At 35.3% G+C, this 18992-nt stretch overlaps 1 protein-coding gene and 1 non-coding gene across 3 annotated transcripts in view; both read left to right on the top strand.

Annotated features, from left to right (window-relative positions):
• Positions 1 to 18992, top strand: part of FOCAD (focadhesin) — a 311371-nt gene that overhangs the window by 108356 nt on the left and 184023 nt on the right. For both annotated transcript variants that reach the window (XM_059924644.1, XM_059924643.1), the window contains exon 11: positions 4552 to 4809. In XM_059924644.1, the coding sequence (XP_059780627.1) occupies positions 4552 to 4809 (258 nt within the window). The remainder of the gene's footprint in view (positions 1 to 4551; positions 4810 to 18992) is intronic.
• Positions 2046 to 2174, top strand: LOC132368285 (small nucleolar RNA SNORA30/SNORA37 family). Its single transcript, XR_009504025.1, has one exon. It is a non-coding gene; the product is annotated as a small nucleolar RNA SNORA30/SNORA37 family (small nucleolar RNA).

Here is an 18992-nt window from a genome sequence, read left to right as displayed (position 1 = left end):
ACATCTTCTTTATCCATTTCTCTGTCGATGGACATTTAGGTTGTATCCATGTCTTGGCTACTGTAAGCAGTGGTGCAATGACCATTGGGTTGCATGTATCCCTTCGGACCATGTTTTTCTCCGGATATGTGCCCAGGAGTGGGATTGAAGTGTCATATGGTAGCTCTATTTTTAGCTTTTTAAGGAACCTCCATACTGTTCTCCATAGTGGTTGTACCAGTTTACCTTCCCACCAACAGTGTAGGAGGGTCCCCTTCTCTCCACAACCTCTCCAATGAGATACCACCTCACACCAGTCAAAATGGTTGTCATTGTCTTCTTAATAACATGGATACCGAGGGTGGTGTTCATTGTCTTTTGGTGATAATTAACCACTACCAAGCCTCTCAGCTCTTGACTAGATTCTTCATAGAGGTGTAGAGTTGAAGGACACTCTTTAAGGCTTTATCTTTTCCAGTCTTCTGCTTCTGGTCTGGTGAGTGATAAATCCCTTCTAGCAAAAACCGGTCCTACTTTTCAGTGTCTCTAGGTTTGTTTCCACATTCCCTCTCCTGATCAAATCCTGGCCCCATTTTTGTTAAGCCTGTTTTAGTCAACATAATAGATAACTGTTGTTCTTTTAAGTTAATGAAAATCTGTATTGTTCACCTGCATTCACGATTTATTTGTCAGTCCTCTTTAGACAAAGAAGTACTAGCAGATGTCTTATTGTTAATATTTAGTGTACCTGAAAGTTTTTATTAGTTTTTTTTTTTTAAACATCTTTATTGGAGTATAATTGCTTTACAATGGTGTGTTAGTTTCTGCTTTATAACAAAGTGAATCAGTTATACATATACATATGTCCCCATATCTCCTCCCTCTTGCATCTCCCTCCCTCCCACCCTCCCTATCCCACCCCTCTAGGTGGTCACAAAGCACCGAACTGATCTCCCTGTGCTATGCGGCTGCTTCCCACTAGCTATCTATTTTACGTTTAGTAGTGTATATATGTCCATGCCACTCTCTCACTTTGTCCCAGCTTACCCTTCCCCCTCTCCGTATCCTGAAGTCCATGCTCTAGTAGGTCTGCATCTGTATTCCTGTCTTGCCCCTAGGTTCTTCATGACCTTTTTTTTTAGATTCCATATATATGTGTTAGCATATGGTATTTGTTTTTCTCTTTCTGACTTACTTCACTCTGTATGACAGTCTCTAGGTCCATCCACCTCACTACAAATACCTCAGTTTCATTCCTTTTTATGGCTGAGTAATATTCCATTGTATATATGTGCCACATCTTCTTTATCCATTCATCTGTTGATGGACACTTAGGTTGCTTCCATGTCCTGGCTATTGTAAATAGAGCTGCAATGAACATTTTGGTACATGACTCTTTTTAAATTATGGTTTTCTCAGGGTATATGCCCAGTAGTGGGATTGCTGGGTCGTATGGTAGTTCTATTTTTAGTTTTTTAAGGAATGTCCATACTGTTCTCCATAGTGGCTGTATCAATTTACATTCCCACCAACAGTGCAAGAGTGTTCCCTTTTCTCCACACCCTCTCCAACATTTATTGTTTGTAGATTTTTTGATGATGGCCATTCTGACTGGTGTGAGATGATATCTCATTGTAGTTTTGATTTGCATTTCTCTAGTGATTAATGATGTTGAGCATCCTTTCATGTGTTTGTTGGCAATCTGTATATCTTTGGAGAAATGTCTGTTTAGGTCTTCTGCCCAGTTTTGGATTGGGTTGTTTGTTTTTTTGATATTGAGCTGCATGAGCTGCATGTAGATTTTGGAGATCAATCCTTTGTCAGTTGCTTCATTTGCAAATATTTTCTCCCATTCTGAGGGTTGTCTTTTCATATTAGTTTTTTGAAAAGTAAAGGTTCGCAACTATTTTACGTCTGAAGATGATTTGCAACCATTTAATATTCAGTTAAATGTTATTTTTCTGTGTTTTCTTCTCTCTTATTTTTTTATTGAGATATAATTCACCTGACATAAGCCTCTCTTTTATTTTTAAACATTTACTTTCTTCTCTAAAACACAGGGCCTACCAGCACATTCACAGGTCCTCCCCCAGGCGGTGGGGGTAGGATTTGGTAGCTGGTGCTGAGAGAAAACCTTTGGTGGCACCTTTGCCCTGGGACTGTGCCAGTGGCAGCTGTCACTCAATGGGACAGAGAGGCCGTTCTGTGATCTCTTATTCAACATTGTGCCTTTCTCCTTTCCTCATTGCTCTACCTTAGGAAAACAAACAAACAAAAAACAGAGCCTAAACCTGGACTAATACTTTAAGCAAAGTAGGATTACTTTTCTGTTTCACTATGTTTACTCTGTAATGTTGCTGCTTTTGACTCGAGTTATGGTTCATGGTGATTTCCAATTATTTTCTCTTATACTCATATCTAGCAATTTTATTTTTCTCTCCTAAAGATGACAAGGATAATATTTTTCTTCCCTCTGCAACTTTAGGCACTGTGCTAGGTGCTTTGTGGATACTATCTCATTATCAACTTCAATAATTTTGGCAGGAAGGTAGGCATTACTTCCGTATTACAAATGAGGAAAGTAAGGCTCAGAGAGTTTGCGTAACAGCTGATAGCTGGCATGGCTGTGCTAAAGTCCTGGTCTTTTAAATCTCAAGTCCAATGCTATTTGTCATTAGGCTAAAGAAATTGACTCTCGTCTTTAATGAATTCCATCTTCTTGGGAAAAAAATTCTTAGACAGGATTATAATAAATTAGGTATCATTTAATTTTAAAAATTTATAATTTTTAAACTAGTAATACATTAAAATGGTTCAAGAATTATAAATGGTGTACAATGAGAAGTCTCTTTCTCACCTGTGATTCTGTTTGTCCAGTTTCCACACTCTTAAAATAGAAAATGAAGATTAGTAGTTATTAATTTCTTCTATATTTGTCTAAATACTTTTCTTTGTGTGTATACACACACACATATATATGCAAATACAAATATTCAGTCTCTATGCTTTCCTTTAAAAAATTAATTAGTAGCATTTCAGGCATACTATATGTATCTTGTATTTTTCTGTGTGAGATCTTTTCCTATCAGTAAAGATAGAGCTTCCCCGTATGTTTTTATACTGGCATTTACTTTCAAATAAAGGTTATCTTCATTCTTAAGCATATACTTGAAATAACTGAACACCTATGTTCTCACAAAAACTTTTACAGCAGTATTCATAGCAACATTATTTATAATAGCCAAAAAGTGGAAACAACCCCAATGTCCATTAACTGATGAGTGGATAAACAAAATATGGTATATCCATACAGTGGAATATTATTTGACAATGAAAAGAAATGAAGTATTGATATCAGCCACAACATGTGTGAACCTCGAGAATATGCTAAGTAAAAGAAGCCAGTCACAAAAACCCACATACTGTGTGGTTCCTACTATATGAAATGGTCAGAATAGAAACAGAAAGTAGATTAATGGTTGCCTGGGCCTGGGGGTCAGAGGGAATAAAGAGGGACTGTTAAGGGGCACGGGGTTTCCTTTTGAGGTAAAGAAAAATGTTCTAAAATTAGCTGGTGATGATGGTTACACAATTCTATGAATTACTAAAATTCACTGAGTTACAAACTTTAAAAGGCTGGATTTTATGACGTGAATTATATCTCAATAAAGTTGTTATTAAAAAGTTTTATAAGGCTTAACTTTTACTTCTCATCCTTTCAACTGTTATTCTTATCCATGTAAGTCAGTCTCCAATAACAGGACAGTTATAATCTAGAAATTTCTAATTTGTCTCATTGCACTCTAAATGAATTGAATTATTTTTTGAGCAGGCAATATCTAATTCCTCATTAATGTCCGTGGCTTCTCCCGAGCCATTCGGGCACACAACTCACATTGGCAGAGTTCTATCCAGTCTCTGACCCTGACTGCACCACTTGACTTCCATGAGGAGCCATTCCTCAGATTGACTTAAGTATAACATCTTCTTTGGGTATCATTTCAATTTAGAGCTGTCAGGCTATTTCTTGCAGGAGTTATTCACAATTATTAATGAATTTCCAGGCTCCAGCTGAACCAACTCTGTTCCTATCAACAGACTGTCTGTTACAAAAATGAATTGTCCTCAGTCCAAGTCTGCCATCTGCCCCGAGTTGCCTCTTACTGGGGCCTGGAGCTGGGCAAATACAGTGTTATTTTTCTATCTTCCCTCTCACTGGTAAATACTTCTTAAGTGGTAATGGCTTTTCCCAAACTCTGTTGCCTCTGGGTTTTGTATATTGACTCTTTTTTTTTTTTCCTGCCTTAACTGGGAGCGAATGGTAAACATGAGGATAGTTGGTAATAAGCTGTTCTAGAGTTCCACCTGACAACTATTTTCTTTTTGTGTAATCCCATTAGCTTAAATACGTGCAGAGAGGTTTTGGGCAGGAATGGAAAATTTTGTATTCATTTTGTTGGAAGGATTGATTTCTTACAATGAAATATAAAAAATAAATGAATGTCAGAAATGTATTCCTGACGGATAGATTTATCTCATTTATTCATGCCTTTTTTTGTGTTTACTTTTCAGCTCTCCTACAAGCTTGTGTTCCCCATAACCAGCATGTATGGTTCAATATTTACAGCCTGGAGGATCCTTGAAGTAATGAGAGAAGAGTCTGCGACAAGTGACTGGTTAGCTTCCGTAGAGTCATTGCTCCCTATTACCACAGCAATCCCTGCGCATGTTTTTCTTCTGCTGGCTTACCTCCTTGTTGAAGATAAAGGACGAAATCTTCGTCAAATACTGAAGGTCACTACAGAATTTGCCCAAGCTGATTCCTCTCAGGTAAAGCAAGAAAATAATGGAGCAGTAATGGGGGTAAAGCTTAATATTGGAATTGTAGATTATTCTTTCATTGTGGATAATTTTTATCAGAGTTTTAGAGTACAGGTTGCTTTTTTTTTTTTTTGCTATCTTTATTTTCCCAATTTTTTCTTTTTTCTCCTTACTCTGAGTTGATGTCTACTTCATGATGCACACATTTCTTTAATGAAAGCACACTTCGAAAGAGAATCTACACATGATGCTAATCTGTTATTTTTGTTATTGATGGATTTGCTAATTTGTAATGCTTTCATTAACTCTTGCACCCTATTCCAAGATGCATATACCTTAGTTCTCATATCAATCTTTTAAGGTGGAAAAATTAATTAATTCAGAATAAATGGGCCTATATAATAGGAATTAATCTCTTTTTAACTTCTTGCAATTTGATCGTATTTTTATTCAGTCATTTAATAAACAAAAAAAATAGTGGGTCGTTGTTTGGTTTTTTTTTTTTAATTAATTTATTTATTTATTTTTGGCTGTGTTGGGTCTTCATTTCTGTGCGAGGGCTTTCTCTAGTTGCAGCAAGCGGGGGCCACTCTTCATCGTGGTGCGCGGGCCTCTCACTATCGCAGCCTCTCTTTGTTGCGGAGCACAGGCTCCAGAGACGCAGGCTCAGTAGTTGTGGCTCATGGGCCCAGTTGCTCCAGGGCATGTGGGATCTTCCCAGACCAGGGCTCGAACCCGTGTCCCCTGCACTGGCAGGCAGATTCTCAACCACTGTGCCACCAGGGAAGCCCTGGGTCATTGTTTTATATGGCACTGATCAACATGCTGATCATGTACCATATAAAACATGCTGATCAGTACTATATAAAACAACATATTAAAGATATGTTGTTTAATAATAATATGTTTAATAAACATATTAAACATATTAAAGATAAATAATCATTTTTCCTATCTGCACAGTTCTTGGAGTATAATAAGATAACCATCAGACATTATTAATAAAACTCCCCCCCTTGCCTTTTAAAAACTAACCATATATTTAGCATAGACATCTGTAATTTTTTTTCTATTGGATTGAATCTCTAGAATGCATTTCCTGTGAAGGGAAGGATTTCCTAACCAAGTAGGTATGGCATTTTTATTATCTTCTCTATCTTAGTGTCTGTGCTTGTGTTCTTTTTCAAGCATGGTGAAGAAAAAGTCCATCTCTTTATGGAGTGTTCCTATAGGAAAAAAATTTGGTGTTGAAGGTGGGATAAATATGTTTCTATAGATAATGAAGTTAATGTATTTGCAATTCCTTTTTGTCCTCAACTTGTCACGCTCATTCCGTTTTGTCAAGTAAACAACTGCTATCTCACAAAAGTTTTCCCTCTGACTAGATTTCTCTGTCTGATTCTGCAAGTGGATCCGTGATGTATTCAGAGTACCTTTGTCTCACGGTGTATGTGTAACATGAAACACTTCAGCTTGCTTCCTACTTTATTTCTCCCTTCAGCTTCTGTAACAATCCTAATTCTACCAAATGTTTTTTATCACTGTTGACACCTTGTAGGATTATCTCTTTAGAATAGTTAATGCACAGGTAACGCCTGGAGATTATCTGAGGAAGTCATACCGTAGGTTACCTGACCTATGTTTGCCACTGGTGTAGAACATGTGTTATATCAATATATGTATTGATACTTAGGAAATGCATTTAGTCTTTGAAGTTCTAGGGTGATCCAGTATCCTTGTAAACACTTTTCATGTGTGCCACGAAATGGAAAAAGTTGGGAAGTACTGGGGTGACCATCCCGGTTCATTTATTTATTCAATAAATGTTTATTAAGAAGCAGTGCTATAAATTAAAGTCAGTATGTTACACTTCTGTTGATAATTTCTAGGAAGTTTTTAAAGAAGTGAGAAAAAACACCCCATGTAATTTTGCTGGTTAAGGTGAATGGTAGGGTAAAATGTTGAAATATAGTTACCCAAACTCATGCAGAAGCAAAGGCAATATAATTAATAAGAACTTACAAGTGGAGTTATTTAAGTCTTTTGAAAAGGATAAAAGAAGACTAGAAGTAGGAGGTAGTGTTCTTCACTGTTCCTTATGAAGTGACCATATCATATCATTTCTCTGGCCTTTAGCTACAAGGTAAAGCAGCCTGAAGAAGAGGATTGAATATTTTGAAAAAGCAATTCTCTAATTGTAACTGCTTGGTGTAGATTCAATTAGATGAGTTAGGGTTGAGATCTATTATTGGAGGAGTGTTTTCTATTTCTTTCATTAAGTTGACATGACTGCATGAAATGTATTGTTTCATGTGTGTTTGTCCTTTCTTACCTTATAAAAAGAAGGTATATTATGTTTAAGCAATCATTGGCTCAAATTCATGGGAGAGTCAATACTAAAGAAAAGTCTTAGACTACTAATAAGCAGATACTAAGTAAATAGGTATGTAAGAATAGGAATTTAGAGGCTGTCTTCTACCTCTGTTTTGGTGGTCACTTAACCTCTTATATAGAGTTCACTGGCCTGCAGTATTGTGTTTGTGTGACACCATAATTTATTGTAAGAATTCTACTGTAAGACCTTGTGAGAGAAAATATTTGAAAAGTTTGAAAGAGATGTGCCATATTTGAAGTGTGTTTAGTGTGATTATGGTTATTCATTCTAAGGTATTAATAGAAATTATTTTTGATAGTACTTATTCATAGTAATGCAAGTTATCAATATCAACTAATACCTTTAGTGTTAATAATGATAAGAAAATATATTTCTTTAAAAATGTGATTATTCTTCTTGATGGATGGATCCCCTTCCCCAGTGAGTTTTCATCCTTAGTCCCTCACCGTGTTCCCCTGTGGCATGCGTTTTGTGTTGGGTTTAATACATTTAGGGTCATGGAAGTCTAATGGAGCTAGGTAGGTTGAAGGGAACTTGGCCTTGTGAGTACCATTTTAGAGTTAACTGGATACAGATGATGGTGTTAAAATAACTAGATAGTTACTCAAGGCCACAGCAATAAATTGACACTTGAAAAAAATAGTAAGGAACTTTTTTTTTCCATATCTAGAAATGCTGTCAGCAGTTACTGATAATCCATATAGTCTTCTTATCCAGACATCATGAGACTTAATTTGCAGAAGATACAAGCTCAGGTCAGGCAGCTCTCAGTAAAAATTAAGTGCCTTTTCTTTCTTGGAAGGAATGTCTTAGAGTGTTCTGGGGAGAGATCCAAGAATGAGCATCCTGTGTGAATTCCCATGGAAGTCGTGAAAGTTTTAAACACATTGATTTAGTTTAGAGAGAGATTTTTGTATCATAGTCTGTGCTTATAATATATGGGAATGCCATCTAATTCCTAAATTAGTGTTTTTTTCTGGAAATTGCAGTTGATGGATTCATGTGCTTTTCGGTTATGTTTATATAACAGTTCCTGCCTTTCTGATACTGTGAGTAATGTTTTTTTCCCCACAGTTTGATGTAAATCATTCATGCTGCCTTCAGAGATGCCTGAATGACAGTTGAAGCACATGGCTTCATGGCTCATAAACAGTAACGTCCTGTGGGGCTTATTCTTTCTTCTTCAGAGAGCTATTTCCTAACTCTGATTTGTCCGGATCTGGTCACATCTAGTTTGAAATCAGTGGTAGTGAATATAAACATAGGCTCTAATCAAGGGATAATGTGAACGCCAGGCTTAAATAAGGACATTTTCTAAATTTTAATTGAATGGTTTTTTAAAGGGCACTATCAAATCATATTTTGAACTCTTATTAAATGATTGACTAATCTATGAAACATGATTGTGGACAGTTTGGAAATGTCTGAGACTGATACAGCCTCCTTAAGAAGAGGTTAATAACCCTTAATCAACACGTGTTGATTGACTTCCTATCTCCCCTTTCAGGTGAGCCCAGCACAGTGACAGGTCACTAATTAAGAACCACGTCTGGCTCTGTGACCTGCACTGTGTGCCTCTATACAAACTTAACTGGTGATAGCACCAGTTCTGTACCACTTTCCTCAACCCATTCCATATACCTGATTGTATCTTGCTTCTAAGACTCTCAGCCAGAAACCTTACTTTTTCTTCCTCTCTTCCTAACTCTCATTTCCCTTTTGGATTTTATGTTTAGTTCTTTGCCAACTCTGACCTTGGTTTCCAGTAATATCCCACCCACGTTCCTTCTGGCAGCTTCAGGTAAACTTCTCTCTGTGTCTACGTGGGACTCCCCTGCCTTCCCCCAGTTCCCCACAATATTACTCTGGCCCCTGGCCCCTTGAGAAGAAAGGGATATTATTCATCTCTTAAAACCTTCTCTAATATCTATTGGCTTAGCTATATTATATTAGCTATATCATTGGCTAATTATTACAATATTATATAATATTTAATATATTAAATATATAATTGTTATAATAACCACTTATTATATTAGCTATATTATTAACTATAGCTTCCCTCTAGCTATTGGAATTGACATTTCTCCATATGAAGCATTATATCCTAGAGAATAATAGAGGTGTTGGAGGAGGAGTCTACTTTTCACATAGATACGTGATTCTGCAAAAGACTATAGGTTATTAAATGCTTAATAGTATGTCATATAAATAGATGTAGAGAGAACACCTGACAACAGATTATATTCACTTTTGGAAATCCAGGCTGCTTGTTAGTTTTAAAACCTAAGAAAATATGTTTTCTTTCTGTTTCTACCTATATTGTTAAGAGTTTACGGCAAGATTAAATACTTAGGCATCTGAATTGAGGATTAACTATGGAGATGAGTAATTTTTAGATAGGCTGAGATGGTTTAAAGTAAAATCTTACAATAGCTTAGTATTTCAACTTCAGTGGAAGAACTCTAACTGCTACATGTAAGGCATAACAATTTCTTTTTCACTAGTTTATAAAATGGAATATGCCAAAGAGGAAAAGTTTATAAACTTTGACTTTAGAGAACCGCAAGTTCCTTCCTTAAAATCTACTCTCACCAAGGAGCTTATCAAATTAAGTTTTGGAAACCCAATACCTCTTTCAAATCCTTGATACTTGCTTGCTTTTCTCTTGTTTGGAATTGGGGATAGAGCTGTGTTTTTTTGTTTGTCTTATTTTGTTTTTGCTTGCATTTACAACTCTGAGGACTTTTACTTCCTTTTTACCTTTTGGTTGTTAAGTCTCACTAAAGGTCTTACTTAATGGGAACAATTGCAATCTTTGATAATTTTATTTTATCCTTTGTAATGTTTTCAGGGCTTATTTTTTTTTCCATTTGTGAAGGTGTACACATGTTTGAGCCATTTAAATCACTTATGGGGATAGGTTCATGGCCCATGACTTGGTGGTCTTTTAAAAGTCATATATTATCAAATAGTAAAAAGTTGACTTTCAGGGCAGAATCCTGTGATAGCTCTACTCTGGGTCATAAGCCATATTTTAACATGGAAAATGAATAGGAAATGTGTGAAATTTAATGGTCTGTAAGTTACTGCTGTGAGAAAAGGAGAAAATATATTCTATAAAGGAACTTGCACAAAGAGTCCTTGGACACTTTGCACTCTGTTCTATTGTCACCGAGTTCTATGAATTGCTACCCCCTGAAGTCAGTCGGCTTCCTGTGTTCTTCACACCAGCAAAAAGAAGCCAGAATGTACAGTACTTTTAATAAAGAGCTTTACAGATAAGAAATGCTGTACTACTATTCCCTTGCAGCCATAGCATTGATTATGCCTAGAGCAAAATTGGGATGAGCCTGTCAGCATGAAACAATTAGACAAAGAGAAACACAGATGAAAATACAGGGTCAAGTATCTATTCCATCCTGTGGCAATATGTTTATTTCTTCTTTATAAACCCAACATAGATATCTATAGAATAAAATGTTTTTAACTGGCATTTGAACCTTTTTATATTTTTTTCAGTTTTTTGCACGAAGCCTTGAGTTTATACTCAGGGAAGCAGTCCTGTGTCAATTTTTTTACCTTTCTTGAGTTCCTGAGGGCTAATATTGGGCTGAGTTTCTTCTGAGAAGTCAACAGAGTATAAATTGCTTAAAAGTTCAACCCTATATCACTGTGACACTCACTAGCTTACTAATATAATGAAACAAAAGCCATTTGTCTTGTTGTGTCACTGAACACTGAGTAACAGAAAGGATGGGGGTAGAGTTTGGTGAGGATGGGGCCTAGAACTGCATTTAGAACAGCAGAGTCTGTCTGCTCCCAGTTGAATATCAGTTAGCAGTAGCTTTGTCTTCAGATTAAAACCTGCTTGGAATGGGCTTCTGGTGTTGCTGAAGGACTCAGAGGGGAACAAATTTTGTGGTAACTTTGAATTTTGTAAAAGGCATGAGGAATTCTTCTCAAGGGGAAAAACACAAAGTCCACCATTGCCAGAATAAATTTTTTCTTATTTGGTCAGAGGGCAGGGAAGGAAAAGGGGGTGTTGGTCCCCTGCCTACTTGTATCGTGGTCAGACACCCCAAAGTGGAGCTGTCAGTGGACATCCCTTACCATTTATTCTTCAGCCCTTCCATAGTCAATCCTTCAATTCAGAGGAGAGTCTTAATCAAGGAAACATTTCTTTACATCTACAGAAGCAACCCATATCAGCTCTCTCCAACGAGTTTTGCCTTGATTCATCAATAAAAATGGATAATCAAGGCTCATCAGACTTTTAAGAAAATTTAACAGCATGACTAACCAGAGCATCTCTTTCCAGAAGAAGAACTTGGGGCTCAGAGGATAATATAAAAACAATCTAGTACCTATGAGACATTGGCGAGATATTGTATGTTTTTGTATTGTATATAAGATACTGCTGTGATGAAGAAGAAATTCAAGAGCAAGAGATTTTAGAAATTAAAAACTTGGTTGCCACAGTACATAAATAGAGGCTGGATTAGTGATTTATAGAATAGCCAACTAAATATTTCAGAATATAGAAAAAATATGAAAACTGAACAAGTTAAGACATTGAAGGTCAATCTTGGAGTTCTAACATCTTTCTGTAGGAATTTCAATTGGAGAAAACTGAAGAGAAAATGAAGGAGAAAAACTTAAAATATGACAGAAAACTATTTCCTAAGCTCAAAAAAGATACAAAGATATAGATTGTTAGGACCCTCTGAAAGCCGCACAGCACAAGTGAGAATAGATCAATACCTATATCCATGCCCAGAACTTCAAGAATAAAGAGAACATCAAAAGAGATTTTAGAGAAGAGTTGGAAAAGATGAAGTCATTTAAAATTGGATTGACCTTAGATTTTTTTATAGCAGCCCACTGGGTACTGGAATACATTGGTATATTGTCTTCCAATTTCTTGAGGAAAGTCAGTTTGAACCCGGAATATTCCTTTCCATCATTTTACTTTTAACAAGTGATGGTAATAAAGGCTTTTTCTGATGGGCAATAATTCAAGAATATTTCTTGGTTACTGATTTTATGGGGGGAAAAGCCCCTCAAGAATGTGTTCTAGCAAAACTGAAAATGAATCCAAGAAAGTACAGAGAAGAGATGTTAAAAGGTGATCAAAATATCCAGTAAATATTACTTTAAATTAACCATAATTGTTTGTGTAAAATATGAAAAATAACTACCTGGAACAAAGTCCAAGCTTTAAAACATGGGAAGTGGTCAGAGTAGATAGTGGGAATGTGATAGTGCGAAGAGTGAGAACATGCTAAGTAAGGGTGGAATTTTGTTTTTAGACTGAGTATTTTTTGATGTTAGTAGAAAAATAAGTTTAAATATGTATTTAAACCTTTATTAGTAACTAAAGGTGATTTATAACTTCCAAATAATTAATATAAGAAAAGGAAAACAATTTTTTAAAAAACCTAAAAAAGATGGCAAATATTAACATAAAATAAGATGGTAAGAATAATTCCAAATATTCCAGTTACCACAATTACTGTGAATGAATTAAATTCCCTTATCAAAAAAAAAAAAAGGCTCATAATACTACCCAAAGCAATCTACAGATGTAATGCAATTTCTATCAAAATTCCCATGATATTTTTTACAGAACTAGACCAAATAACCCTAAGATTTATATGGAACCACAAAAGACCCAGAATTGCCAAAGCAATCCTGAAGAAAAAGAACAAAGCTGGAGGCATAACCCTTCCAGATTTCAGACTATACTATAAAGCTACAGTAATCAAAACAACATGATACTGGCACAAAAACATCCATAGAAAACAAACAAAGCAGAAATATAGATCAATGGAACAGAATAGAAAGCCCAGAAATAAACCCACACACCTATGGTCAATTAATCGACAACAAAGAAGGCAGGAATATACAATGGAGAAAAGACAGTCTCTTCAACAAGTGGTGCTGGGAAAGCTGGACAGCTACTTGTAAGTCCATGAAATTAGAACACTCCCTCACACAAGATACAAAAATACATTCAAAATGGTTTAAAGACCTAAATATAAGACGTGACACCATAAAACTCCTAGAAGAAAACATAGGCAAAACATCTTCTGACATAAATCATAGCAATATTTTCTTCGATCAGTCTCCCAAGGCAAAAGAAATAAAACCAAAAATAAATGAGTGGGGCCTAATCAAATTTAAAAGCTTTTGAACAAATGAAACCATCAACAAAATGAAAAAGCCTACAGAATGGGAGAAAAAATTTGCAAATGATGTGACCAACAAGGAGTTAATATCCAAAATATATAAGCAGCACAGACAACTCAATATTGAAAAAAACCAAACAACCCAGTCAGGAAATGGGCAGAAGACCTGAATAGACATTTCTCCAAAGAAGACATACAGATGGCCAACAGGCACATGAAAAGATGCTCAGCATCACATAATTATTAGAGAAATGAAAATCAAAACCTCAATGAGGTATCACCTCACACCTGTCAGAATGGTTATTATCAAAAAGTCTACAAATAACAAATGCTGGAAAGGGTGTGGAGAAAAGGGAACCCTTGCACACTGTTGGTGGAAATGTAAATTGATGAAGCCACTATGGAAAATAGTATGGAGGTTCCTTAAGAAAATAAAAATAGAGCTACCATATGATCCAGCAATCCCACTCCTGGGTATATATTTGTAAAAGATGAAAACTAATTTGAAAATGTATGTGCACCCCAGCGTTCATAGCAGCACTATTTATGATGGCCAAGACATGGAAACAACCCATGTGCTTATCGACAGACGGTTTGCTTAAGAAGATGTGGTATATATACAGAATGGACTATTACTAAGCCATAATAAAGAATGAAATATTGCCATTCACAGCAACATGGATGGACCTAGAGAATATTATACTTAGTGAAGTAAGTCATAGGAAAACAAATACTATATGATATCACTTATATTTGGAATCTAAAGAAAAAAAAAACAAATGGAATCTATATACAAAACAGAAACAGATTCACAGATATAGAAAATGAACTTATGGTTACCAAATGGGAGAGCAGGGGGAGGGATAAATTAGGAGTATGGGATTAACAAACTATTATACATAAAATAGATTAGTAACAAGGATTTACTGTATAGCACAGGGAACTGTACTCTATATCTTGTAATAACCTATAGTGGAAAATAATCTGAAAAATACGTATGTATAACTGAATTACTCTGCTCTACACCTGAAACTAACACAATATTGTAAATCAACTATACTTCAGTTAAAAAAATAAAGGCTCATATTATTAAAAAACACAATTCTATACTTTTTCTAAGAGACAAACCTTGAAACAAGTGACAGTTGAAAATGAAAGAGTGAAAATGAAAAGCTAGGTAGATCATTAAGAAAGCATAAGATGTGGTAATATTATCATCCAAGATAGATGATATAGAATCCAAGGTAAAAAGCCTTACACAAGATGAAGAGGAGTATTTTATACTGACAAATGGTAGAATCTCAAGTCAAATTTTATTTAGAAGCAGTTCCATTGAAATTAGGAAAAGTATGTCTGATGTCAATTTTACTATTTTTCTGGAGGTTCTGGCCATTGCTAATTCATGAAAAAGAAATAAAAGTTATATATGTATAATAAAATAAAAACCCAGAGCTCCTAATACTTACAGACAATTAGAAAATACTAGAGAATTTACTGAAAACTTTTGCTTTTAGATTAGATAAGAGAGTTCAATATGGTGGCCAGATATCAGATCAGTGTACAAAACCGATTGATTTTCTTTACAAAAACAATAAATTAGAACATATTGGCAGTATATGGGAGAGAGATAATTTGTAAATAGCATAAGAACTGTACCTTGAAATACTAGAAATGTATAAAAACTCTTTGATGTAATTTATAAAATTTTACTAAAACACATATAATGGCTTCTAGTACAATACTTTAAATGTAGAATTCATGTTATAAATATTTACTATTGATTGATTTGAGGTTCAATGATCTTATGATTATAAGACATTTAGTTTTGTTTTTTTGCATTAATCACCTTTGTTACACGGATTCAGATTCATTACCTTAACTTCACTGCAGAAAGATATTCACTTAACCAGTTGCACGTATAGTGCCGCCAAGTCCAAAAGTGGAGTGTTTATCGTGTTTGCCAGCTTGATCACATTCTGAGCTCTGTTGAGTAAGTCAGTTACAGGCCTTTTGATAACCTGGCTGATGCTTTGGAATGAATTGTTTCTTTTATTATCCTTAATTTCTAGGGCTAAATAGGTTTAAATATGGTCTACTCATTTAGAAGCTGAACCATCTTCTTGAACAAAGTAACAGTTAATAAAAATAGCCAACATTTACATATGCTTATTATATACCAGTCATTATTCTAATCACTTTATTTGCATATATGAGCTAACTCATTGAATACTCACAGCTCTTTGAGGTTCGGTACCATTATTATTTAGGAACAGAGGCACAGAGGTTGATTAACTTCTCCAGATTCATACAGCCATTCACACAGTAATTGGCAAAGTCAGAATTTGAACCCAGCACATATCCAGACTCTGTGCTCTTACCCAATATGCTATACTATCTCTCTACAACTTTTAGTTAAACCATTTCTTAAAAAATTTTTGAAAGAGTAAACAAGGTTCACTAGCTTTACATTTGTTAGATTAGCCTAGTCAGTTGTAGAGATAATTAGATGTTAAGAAAGAAACCTCAACATGTGTTTGAAATCTGGCCAGATCTTCAATCTTGTGTGATTATTTTTTCCTCTTCTATGCTAGCTTCCATTGGCCCTTCTATACATAGGCAAATCACATTTAGCCAGATATTTCTGCCTAAATAGAACACGTACAGAGTCATGACTCATGTAAGCACGTGTCAAAAAGAGATTGAGATGTTCTAAGTGAATCAACATCAACAAGAATGCTTGCAGTTGGGATTATTGCTTAATGGTCAAAAATTATTCTTTTATACTTTTTTGTTTGTAGTGATCATAACTGAGAAATTCTGAAACCTAATTAAAGACAAGAATTTTTTTTAGTGAACAAAAAAGTAGGTTGTTGTATTCCCTTTATTTTGAAAAATAACATTTACAAAATGTTGAGAAAATCACACGTTGGTTGTTAGGTTTGAAATATTTAACAAGATTTACAAGGTTTGAAATATTTGACAAGATATACTGGTCATTTAAGAGCTTGAAAGGGCATTGAAGAATCAGTTGTTTAGTAAATAGTCATGGAGAACATCTTTGGGGCACACATTTTAATTGGAACTTGGGATTCAGAGATAGTTATTGGTGAATTCACAGTGCATAGGGAAGATGGGCAATATACAATTAGAATGCCCTGTGATAAGTGGTATGTTGCAGGGAAGCATACGGTTTGGTATGAGCCCAGAAAGTGGTGGCTAAGTCATAATAGGAGGTCTGCCTGGAGTAGGTGATTCATCAGCTGTTGCTGGACAAATACAAATTAAACATCTTTGAAATTAACTGGAAGAGTCTTATTGCCTGTTTCTATTACATATGAAGCACTACTTTTTATATATGACATTTATATTATCCTTTTTGAATGCCACTGTTGGGCAAACAGTGGAATAAATAAATTTTTGGAGGTACTGGAGTAGTTTTTTACTTGGTGTACCATAGGTTCATTAGCAGTACTTTTATATTTTAGATTTCATTTCTTGTTGGGAAGTAAAAGAAAGCCACTGACATTTTGTCACAATTATAGCTACTCTCTGATGGCTGTAATCGAGATGACAGGCCATGATTTGGTGGATTTAGTGGGAAGGGTTTACTCCAGAATTCTTAAAGTTGGACAACTATGTGAGCTCCCTCACCAAAGTCTTGAGACTTATGCTCTTCCTTTGTCTTTTCAGCACACTGGAGTTCTACCCTACCAGTGACAATTTTGAGCTTTTCATGATATATAGTACAATGGACACTTTGGCAAGTTTTTAGAATAGTTGATATAATGAAACACTGCATTCTGAAGTCAGTTTACTTCAAATGGGTTAGACATGGTTACAAATTCAGTGGCGCCAGACAAGTAGTTAAGAAGTGGGATGATTTCTATATGTAGGTTTCTGGTGAATTGATTGGACTTTTGGAGACCTTGTGTCTTGTCATGCTTGCTTATTAACATTCTTGTGGTAGTGGATCACATCTGTATTTAAGACAATTTGTATATTTCTTTTCTCTAAAGAAAACAAGCATATAAATACGTGTAACCTGAATTTATCATATCACAAATAGACAAATAAGGGCAAATTAGCATTCTGAAGTGTCCTATAGTTATCTTCAAAGGAAATTTTTGTTGGATTACAATTAGATTTGGAATTTATAAAAGGAATTCCTCAAGGTAAACTGTGTCTCACTTGTTTTTGCCTCCTAGTAACCTTGCCCACTTGCTGGGCTTTGATACTTGTTTTGTTGCCTGATTGAATTACTACATAAATATATTAGATGTATGTGCGCACCATCCTAGAACCAATAAACTATTTTCCAGTATTGTCGTGTGTTATCCAAACTAATTGATGGAACAGTGTGGATTCCAGGGACAGGGTTAAGGTTGGGTTAGATTATAGTAAAATCTTATTAAATGAAATCCTATTAATTTAGGGTTCAGGGTAATTTTATATAAGCTGAGTTAAAACATAAGCTGATGTTGATGCTATTGTTTTTAGGCAGTTTGAGTTTGCTCATTTGCATTAGTACAATGAATGTGCCAATTTAAAAATGATCAAATTATCTATTCATTAAGACATCAGCAGGGACTGGTACTTGGCAACACTTGGCTAATTAGTTTGTTACAGTATATACGTGACAGTAATCGAATTTTATTTCTTTAACATTTTTCTCTAATCCAGTCTTGTCTACCTTCATTGTTTCTAGTAGTCTGAGTTATTAGTGATAATTATACTGGTGGCATTTTACGGTACTTATGTGTATTTAGTTGTCAAATTGTATTCAAGTTTTAATGATGCAATTTGATCTGCATTAAGTGGATTTATCATGGAATTACCATTTAGCTTGAAATACTGTAGGTACCTTGTTTTTATTAGGTCCCATTTTATTTATCAAGCATTTTCAAGCCATTGATTTAGTCATTCAAGATATATATATTATATACCTTCTATATGGCAAGTTCTAGTACACTAAGATGAAAGGACATGGTCTTTGTTTCCAGGAATTATGGATCCTAGTCTATTGCCAGAGGCATTAAAAATTACTTTTCAGTACAAGGTGGTAATTGCCATTGTGGAGGTATGTAAGTGTCTCTGGAACATACAGGAAGAGGCCCACATGTTTCCCTGATGCAGGGTAAAGGAAAGGCGTTGTAGCAGGATAGGGAGCATATGCAAAGACACAAATCTGTGGCAGGTCACAGTGGGGTAACGAGACAGCAAGTAGTACTGTATTAAACCGGGATATGTAGGGTGAGGGGAATTGATCCTGGAGTGGATACTGAGCAATTATTTGGAAGGAAGATCCTAAAGAGTCTTGCAGTGAGTCAGGAGATAAGAATTTATCTAAAGTATTGGGGTAATGAGACATAGAGGAGATAAAGTTATATAACAGGATGTTAGAAGTTTTGGTGGGGACCTTAAGATACCAAAATGAGTTTTGAGACAGAACACCCAGTAAAACTTGTAGAGTAGTAGGATTAAACCTCGATGTCTGAGTACTACTGCAGTTTTTAACCCGTTACTCACATCAAGGGTCTAGAAGTTAGGAAATGAAAAGTTAGGTGAAGAAAAGAGGGAGGATTCTTGGAGAAAGTTGCTGGAGTGCT

Source organism: Balaenoptera ricei, chromosome 6 (assembly GCF_028023285.1).
Source record: "Balaenoptera ricei isolate mBalRic1 chromosome 6, mBalRic1.hap2, whole genome shotgun sequence".
Lineage (NCBI taxonomy): Eukaryota > Metazoa > Chordata > Mammalia > Artiodactyla > Balaenopteridae > Balaenoptera > Balaenoptera ricei.
This window is presented reverse-complemented; position numbering and strand designations above follow the sequence as displayed.